The sequence below is a fragment of the Metschnikowia bicuspidata genome (assembly GCF_001664035.1).
Source record: "Metschnikowia bicuspidata var. bicuspidata NRRL YB-4993 chromosome Unknown METBIscaffold_2, whole genome shotgun sequence".
In the NCBI taxonomy this organism is placed as follows: Eukaryota; Fungi; Ascomycota; class Pichiomycetes; order Serinales; family Metschnikowiaceae; genus Metschnikowia; species Metschnikowia bicuspidata.
The window spans coordinates 1,784,961-1,793,444 of NW_017387732.1; the positions used below are offsets into that span (position 1 = coordinate 1,784,961).

The window sequence follows — 8,484 nt, forward strand, 5'->3', positions numbered from 1 at the left end:
AATCTTGCTCACTTTCAATCTTGCTCACTTTCAACAACTCCACTAAACATTCATACTTAACTCTCACACTAACCATTCATTCATACTTACCATTCCTACTAAACATTAATGCAACATTCATACGACCATTCATACTACCATTCATACTGAACACTAATGCACATTCAAACCCACCCTTCATGCTTCCATTAACGCTCACCTCGAAACATCCAAACATTCATACTTCATATGCCCCTACCCCAGGTTTCCCGCCGACACCCGTGCATCCCGGCCACCCCTCGCGCCTCGCGCCAGATCCAAAAACCACCCCAAAACCACCTCTTTTTCTTCCTCGTCTCTTCATTTCCCCACCACACCCCTCCCCCATGTCGCTCCCCGCCACGTGGCGGCAGCTCCAGCTCTTTGACTTTGTGCCCGTGCGCGACCCGCGCTTCCGCTCCGCCGAGCCGCTCTTCTCCGACCCGCAGCTCACGGCCATAGCCGCCGTCCAAGACTGGCTTGTTTTTGCCGCCGGCAGCCACGTCACGCTCCTCGACAGAACGCTGTTCGAGCCCGTGCAGCGGTTTTCCGCGTACGCTCCGGAGTACACGCTCACGTTCTTGCGCCCCGTGCCGCGCCTGGCGATCGTGGTCACCGTGGCAGAGAAACACGGCGCGCCCGCCGTCTTAAAGGTGTGGGACCTCCACAAAGTCGCGGGCTTGGACGCCGCGGCGGCCGCGGACGCAGACGCCATGCGCCACCGGTACATTGCCGAGGTCCGCATACAGGCCGGCGGCGGCGGCGCGCCGCTCAGCGCCGTTCTGTTCAACGACAGCCTCACGTGCGTGGCCGTGGGCTCCGCCGCCGGCAGCGTGGTGCTCGTGCGCGGCGAGTTGCTCCGCGACCGCGGCGCCAAGCAGCGGCTCGTGTACGCGGGCGCGGACCCCGTGACGGGCGTGGCGTTCCACCGCTCGGATGAGCTTTTGTACGTGGCCACGACCTCGCGCGTGTTCACGCTTCTGGCCTCGGGCCGCAACCGCGGCCAGCCGCTCCGCGTGCTCTCCACGGACACGGGGGCCGCCGTGGGCGCCATGGCGCTCGACGCGCGCGACTCGCGGCTCCTTGTGGCGTCCCTGGACGGCTTCGCGTACTACAGCCCCGTGGGCCGCGCGCAGCTGGTGGCGTTCGCCGTGCCCAAGCGGCAGCTCCTCCGGCTCTTCCGCGACTACTTGTTGGTCGTTTGCCCGCCCGCCGACGCCCCGCTGGGCGCGGCGAAACCCGCGCGTGTGCTCATCTTGGACATGCGCAACACGCACGTGGCCTTCAGCCTCGCGCTCCCGGGGCTGGCCGTGGCGCACGTGTTCCCCGCCGCCGCCGGCCGCGAGGCCTATGTGCTCGCCACGGACGGCGTGCTTTACCGGCTCGCGGAAAAACCGCTCAACCAGCAGGTCGAGGCCGTGCTCCAGCGGCAGCTCTACCCAATCGCCCTTGCCCTTGCCCAGCAGCACGGCTTGGACGCGGCCACCATCTTGCGCATCAACCGGCTCCACGCAGAGAGCCTTTGCGACAAGCTGGACTACGCGTCCGCCACGCAGAAATACTGCGACTGCTTGGCGAGCTTTGCCGGCTCGCCCGCGGGCCCGGTGCGCGACGGCTTGGACGACTTCGTCATTGACGTGGTCACCCGCTTCAAGGCGGTCTCGCACATCCATCACATGACCACGTTCTTGGCCCGCCTCCACGAGTTGCGCCTCGCCGACGGCGACCACTTGACGTTGTTGCTCTGTTGCTACTGCAAGTTGAACATGGCCCCCGAGCTTGATGCCTTCATCGCAGGCTTCGACTTGGGCCCCGACCTGGGCGCGCCGCTCCCGGACTCTGGCAAGCTCAACTTTCTGCTCGTTGTGAACTTACTCCGGGAGTGCGGCTACTTTTCCCAGGCCATCTTGCTCTTGTACAAGCTCAACCACCCGCGCGTGATTGCTGAGGTCCAGTTGAACGATTTGCACGACTACCCAGCGTGCTTGTCCTACATTCAGACGCTTCCGGTCAATGAGCTTCTCGCCATCCTCATCGACTACCTGAAGAAATTGCTCGATGTCATGCCGCTCGAGACCACGAAGCTTCTCATCGACGTGTTCACGGGGAAATACCGGCCTGCCGCCACCCACTCGCTCTTTTCCTCAGACAAAATTCTCCCTGAGGACCCTCCTGAGAAAAACGTGGAGGAAACATCATCCTACGTCCCTTCCTATACTGCCATACTTGGGTACCTCTCCAATACCTTGAAGCAAGACGACATAGAGTCTGCGCTGGAAGAAACTACTGTCCAAGAACCCACATATTTGCCCCCTCGCCCCAGCTTGGTCTACTCATGCTTCATTGATCATTCCAGAGAGTTTGTGGTATTCCTTGAGGCGTGCCACGAAACTTTCGAAATGTACCAGGGCAGCACCCAGGAAAGGGAGGATTTGATCATGACCCTCTTTGAAATGTATTGCTCAATTTCAGCAGAACAAACCGACGAAAACGAACTTTGGGCGGGGAAAGCCACAAGTTTCCTCGAAGAACAAGTCGAAATGATCGATAAAACAAAGGCATTGATGATCGCCCATATGTATGGCTTGCAGATAAATGACGTTTTCGTTAAGGCAAAGGTCGCGGGTGCTGATGAAAACGCATTTAGGTTTGCCCAGAACAATGGCGACATCGACAAGGCGTTCCAGATTGTGAGAGAGTTTGGCGAAAGCAAGCCAGCTTTTTACACAAAAATGCTCAGGTTTGTAGCTTCGTCTAAGGAGATCTTTCAGAAGGCCTCGCGCAAGGATTTTCAGTATCTACTTGATAAGATCACCCAACATAAGCTCGCCACGCCTCTTGAAGTTCTTAAGATCCTCAGCTCAAATGAGTGCTCATCTGTTGGCATAGTAAAAGATTACTTGATCGACTACTTCGGCAATGTCAACAAAGAAATTAAAAATAACGAGAAGCTCATCGAGCTATACGAAGCTGAATCCACGTCTTATAATGTGAAATTAAGCGAGCTACAATCACAGCCATTCATGCTACAGAACGATTTATGTTCGAGCTGTGAGCTCAAGCTAGAATTTCCACTGATACATTTTAAGTGCAAGCACTCCCATCACCAGCGCTGCTTAAGCGAAAACACCTACATTCCAGATACTAACAATTCGTCCAGCGACCCACGTTGTCCATTGTGCGCTAGTGAAATTCAAAATGTCCAAGCGATTCGTGAAAATCGACATCGAGCAAATACTGAGTACGATACATTCAAGATGAAGCTTGATGAGTCGGATGATAGATTCAAGGTGATATGTGAGTATTTGGGGCGCGGGGCCATGGATTATGAAATCTGCTAAGGCTGGACCTATGCTGCACACCCGTGCACCGGAATTTGCAACCTATCTGAAACAGAGGTTTGTTACAGATTTATAGAGCCGAATTTATATCAGAATACTTGTTCTTGACTTTTTCTTTCCCGAAACTTATATGAACAAACATAATACAATGGATCTACACGAAAGAGCCTTCGAAAACTTACGCCGTATCTTGACTCAGGTTGAGAAAAATGCCCGGCGTATTCAGAACAATGAGCGGAGTATAGCTTCTTCACAAATAACAGAAATCCAAAGACATGACATCACGGTTGCAGTCCTGGCTTTCGGGCATTTTTTGGAAGCCATTGCAAAATGTTCAGACGTGATCGCTAAAGCAGGGGCGCAAGAAGAAGTACCGGTATTCACTATGATGAACAATATGCTTTTCAACCAAAGTAAGTTCCGAGAAGTCATTTCGAGAATTATGGGCACCTTCTACGGGTACATGGACTCCGAAGCATCTTTGAATGAAAACTCACAGATCGTTTTACTAGGTCACCTTGTCGAGCTGCTTGCCTTATATATCAAAAGTGCTAGACAGGAGACAATGCTTCTGGAAGACGAGTCTTTCAGTAACACAATTGCCTTGATGAAGATTAACCGAATCATGCAACTCAAAGACTTCAAATTATCAGAAGTAGCGTCGTTTCAAGATTTTACTATCGAGAGGGTCCCAGATGGAACCGAAACTAACATTACCAATTCGTTTGCTGCAGGCGATGTCACTCATAAAACACAGCAGATTGCTGCAGAGAACTTGAGACATTTGAGAAAAATAAGATCAGACATGAGCAAGTTGCGTGGTGTGCTCCAGGAGTTCCAGCTTTGCTTCACGCGTCTTCTCTACACCAAATTGGACTTCGCTGGTTTCTGGAAACAAGCTCTTGCCAGCAAGAACTACGGTTATGCAGTTGAAAGCTACGCAGAGAAATGCACGAGGGAGCTCGAGGCGTCAGAGAATAGCCACGATGACATATCTCGGGTGATTTCGAAATTAAGCAGGGCCGAAGGCATGCTCATAGAAACAGAGCACAAGATCTCAGAGAGCCTGGTCAAGCTCTTGACAGATACCACTCAATTGAGTGATTCAGTCAGAGCAACATTGCCTTTGATTGTGGCGGCCTGTGTACGAGCTATTGGATCCAAATACGAAGCCTTGATAGGCGAGACGAACCTACACAAATATCAGGAAATGAAAATGCAAAGAAAGGCCGAACATGCTTCACTCACAAAGCCAAGTCTGCCATCACGAAAGAAACTGATTTCCACTTTTGCAGAGAAATACGGAATGCCCCGAGTTGCAAAGGTGGCAGACATGTTTCGGTTGGGAGGGCACGAGGCGCTGAGACGTGGGAACCTGAAACAGCCTCGGTCCAGTTGCAGTCACCAGGATATCATCGACGAGTACGACTTTGCGTTTACGCAGACTATGGAAATGCTTCAGGAGACCGAGTTCAGTGCCGGCTGACCAGCAAAGTGTTTCGATGAGCTTATGCTGTCTGAGACGCTTGCGACGTCCTGGACCTGAGAGGTGAAACATGACTGAGGTAAAACATGTCTGAGGTGAAATATCACTAAGGTGAAACATCACTGAGAGGTGAAGCATCACTAAGGTGAAACATGACTAAAGTGAAACATAGACTACTGGCCGTGACATCAGACTGGTAGATATGAGCGAATCTGCAGCAGGTGCATATTTCCGGGACATCCCGAGAAGGTCCGGCCGGCCATGGGAAAATACACAGGGCATGTCTGCGGCCACTACTTGATCATCCGGTATAAATAGGACTCAATGGGCCAGTATGATCAAACAAAAGGTGGCTTCTGAAAGTGAAAGCCCAATACTCCGAGAACCCGTCGTGTGGGGTATGTTCGGAAAAAAATAGCCACCACCACTTTTCAGATTAGGAAACGTTAATTGGCCCTAATTCTGGACTTCGTCATCGAAGAATTCCCGATGCGCAATCCTGAGTCCAGCAAGCACTAAATACCTACTCAGTTTCGAGCCTTCTTGCTTCCGTCGCCGGAATGCAGAGCTGGGCCCTGAAACGGACGTGAAACACCGCTGAAACAACAAAGGATAGAAGAGCCCTCTCCACTCACCCGAGGCCCTGGGCTGAACAGTTCGGATCCATGCGCCATCTGCCAATGATGTCTCGGGCGGATTTCCACTGTGCCCTCCGCTAAATATAGATAGCAAGTCGCAACCATAAAACGCGGTTTGCTATCGACTCTTGCTAGAGTCGCGCGACCGGCCGGCTAATAAACGGGCCGGCATCAATAGGGCCCATATTCACCCCCACCAGAACCGTGCATTTCTGCAAAAAAGCGGATGTTTCTTCATTTCCAGAGACAGTCTGAGAGCCCGAAAAGAGCAGAAAGCCCGCGATAGTAAAAAAAAAAAAAATACAAGGAGAGCAAAACGGCCCGTTTTGGAAAATGGCGCTCAGATCCCAGCCTCGCGGTGCGGTCGCGTGGTGCTTAGCGCACCCGCACCTTCCTACAAGTGTCGTGCCCTTTTTTCGCCCGCTCGCTTTTTCTGTCCCTACCCCCCTGATCTCTTTTGCCCTAGACCATACTATTTATTCAATTGTTTCAACAAGAATCCGTGAAACCCCCCGAAAATAGTACCTGCTTCTTCCCGGCCCCGTGTTTGTACCCCCAGGAACCCCCGGCTTTATTTCTCCCCCTTTTTTTAAGCCCCTCATGTCCAGCTCCTCGTCGTTACCCGCCGTGCCCTCGCAATCTTGTGTTTGCTCCTTGCTCACCTGGAAAGACCCGGTGGCCACCGGCAAGGTGTTCGGGGCCATTGTGGCCGCATTGGTGTTGGCCAAAGTCAACGTGGTCAATCACGTGTTCCACTTGCTGTACTTGGCGCTTTTTGCTGCCGCCGGAAGCGAGTACGCCGGGCGTATCTTGACCGGCCAGGGCTTTGTGCAGAAGTACATCGGCACGCCCCAGAAGAGGGCCGGCGCCTTCAAAGAGTCGGTGTTGCCCGCGGTGGGCAACGCCGCCGAGGCGCTCGAGGCCGAGTTCCACCGCGTGGTGTACGCGCAAAACATCGAGTCCACGGTCAAGGCCGCGCTAGTGTCGTACATGATGTACAAGTTGACGTCGTGGTTCTCCGTGTACGCGCTCGTGTTCGCCACGGTGCTCTTGGCGTTCTCCGTGCCCTACGTGTACCAGACCAACAAGAAGAACGTGGACGCGGCCGTGGCGCAGTACACGAAGATGGCCAAGGAGCGCACCGCGGAGTACACGGCGTGTGCCAAGAGCAGAATCGCGCCGCGGTTGGAGGCGTTGGCCAAGAAGACGGGCCCCGTGGGCGCGTTCGTGCAGTCGAAGCTCCCCACCAGAACCGCGGGCTCCACCGTGGGCTCGCACGCGTACTCTGCTGCGGACGAGCCCTCGGTCGGCGTCAGCACCGGCGCGGCGAAGTTCCCCGAGGTGCCTGCTGGCGTGTCGCACAGCAGCCCGCAGTCGGTGACCGAGGCGGTGGAGGCCACGCCCGAGCTCAGCTCGTGAGCAGCGCCGCGCAGTGAGTGAGTGTGTGAGACCGTGTGGCCGGTAGTGTGTTTGTGAGGCCGTGTGGCCGGCAGTGTGGCCGTCAGTGCGTGTTACAGGAGTGTGGCCGTGTTACAAGCCTGTGTTCGTGTTACAGGAGTGTGGCCGGCCGCGAGTTTGTGCGGATGGCGGCGCAGGCCTCTTTCTCTAGGTGTGTATTGACGGGCGTATAGTGCTGAACAATGAGCTCTACTGGCAGGCGGCCGGCGTGGCGAGCCTCTCGAAGCACGCGATGTACTTGGCGCCGTTGTTGCGGTCCACCTTCTGGCCCTCCTCCGTGGCGGCCGTCATGATCTGCGCGCACGTGTCCTGCTGCTCCCACAGGCTGCTCTTGCGCTCGAACAACGGGTGCGCCTGCAAGTGCCTCACCATCCAATGGTGGAGGTCCTCCACGTCCGTGATGGTGTACACCACGCCGCCCTCGCGCAACACGTACGCGTACTCCGACAAGAGCGTGCTGGTGATGATGCGTGCCTTGTGCTTGCGCTGCTTGAAGTGCGGGTCCGGGAAACAGAAGAACATCTTGGCCAACTGGCCCTTGTGGAAGAAGTTGGGCGTGAACTTCATCGCGTTGCCCCGCAAAACCGCGATGTTCTGGTACTGCGCCTGCTGCCGGTGCAGCTCACGCAACGCTATGATGCGGTCCTCGACGTACTGCGTCACTTGCACGCGGATCTCCATGCCCAAACTCAACGTGTCGGGGAACGCGGTGGCGAGGCTCACGAGCAAGCCGCCGTAGCCGCACCCGACGTCCGCAAACTCCACCTGCTGGCGCATGCGGCCCGACGCCGCGTCCACATAGTGCGGGTACAACTGTGCCCAGTCCATGGCTGCGGGCTGCGCCGGGTAGTCGAGCCGGTGGTCGGAAAACGGGTTGGAGTGGGCGCGCTGCCGGTAGAAGCGCTTGCGGGGCAAGCCCACGGCGTCGGGCGGCGGCACGGGCGTCTCGATGCGGGCGTGCTTGAGCACTTTCCGGGCCTCTTCTTTCTTGTCGCGGTACGCCTTGCGCTTGGACTCGGCGTCGCGCTGCTCGCGCATCTGCGTCTCTTTGTCTTTGACCACCTGGGGCGCGGAGGGCAGGGGCTTGGCCATGAGTGCGGCGGTTGGGGCAGAGAAAAGCCTGGGTGGAGAGGGTTGTATATGGTGGAGGAAGCCGGTGGTTTTTTGGGTGCGAAAATCCGGCACGCGCAGTACGCCGGCGATGGGCATCGCGAGGGAACTGCACCGGCGGTGAATGCTGGTGTGGTGGTGGTGGTGTTTTTTGGTGTGGGGGTGTTTTTTGGTGTGGTGGTGTTGGTGGTGGTGTTGTTGGTGTTTTTTGGTGTGGTATTTATTGGTGATGGTAGTTATTGGTGATGGTATTTATTGGTATTATTGGCATTTATTGGTGATGGTAGTTATTGGTGATGGTAGTTATTGGTGATGGTATTTATTGGTGATGGTATTTATTGGTATTATTGGCATTTATTGGTGATGGTAGTTATAGGTGATGGTATTTATTGGTGATGGTATTTATTGGTGATGGTATTTATTGGTGATGGTA

General features: G+C 54.9%; 3 protein-coding genes across 3 annotated transcripts; 2 read left to right on the top strand and 1 right to left on the bottom strand.

Moving 5' to 3' along the window:
* Positions 1-365: 365 nt before the first annotated feature.
* On the top strand, positions 366-3,359 carry VPS11 (tethering complex subunit; the record flags this gene model as incomplete). Its single annotated transcript, XM_018857102.1, has 1 exon — positions 366-3,359. The coding sequence occupies one exon, from the start codon at positions 366-368 to the stop codon at positions 3,357-3,359; it is 2,994 nt and encodes a 997-aa protein (XP_018712877.1).
* Positions 3,360-6,083: 2,724 nt separating this feature from the next.
* On the top strand, positions 6,084-6,902 carry METBIDRAFT_39754 (uncharacterized protein; the record flags this gene model as incomplete). Its single annotated transcript, XM_018857172.1, has 1 exon — positions 6,084-6,902. One exon carries the CDS (start codon positions 6,084-6,086, stop codon positions 6,900-6,902), a length of 819 nt encoding a protein of 272 aa, XP_018712878.1.
* A 228-nt stretch (positions 6,903-7,130) lies between these two features.
* On the bottom strand, positions 7,131-8,033 carry METBIDRAFT_77799 (tRNA (guanine46-N7)-methyltransferase; the record flags this gene model as incomplete). The annotated part of the gene is made up of 1 exon (XM_018858769.1): positions 7,131-8,033. The coding sequence occupies one exon, from the start codon at positions 8,031-8,033 to the stop codon at positions 7,131-7,133; it is 903 nt and encodes a 300-aa protein (XP_018712879.1).
* Between the last annotated feature and the right edge of the window lie 451 nt (positions 8,034-8,484).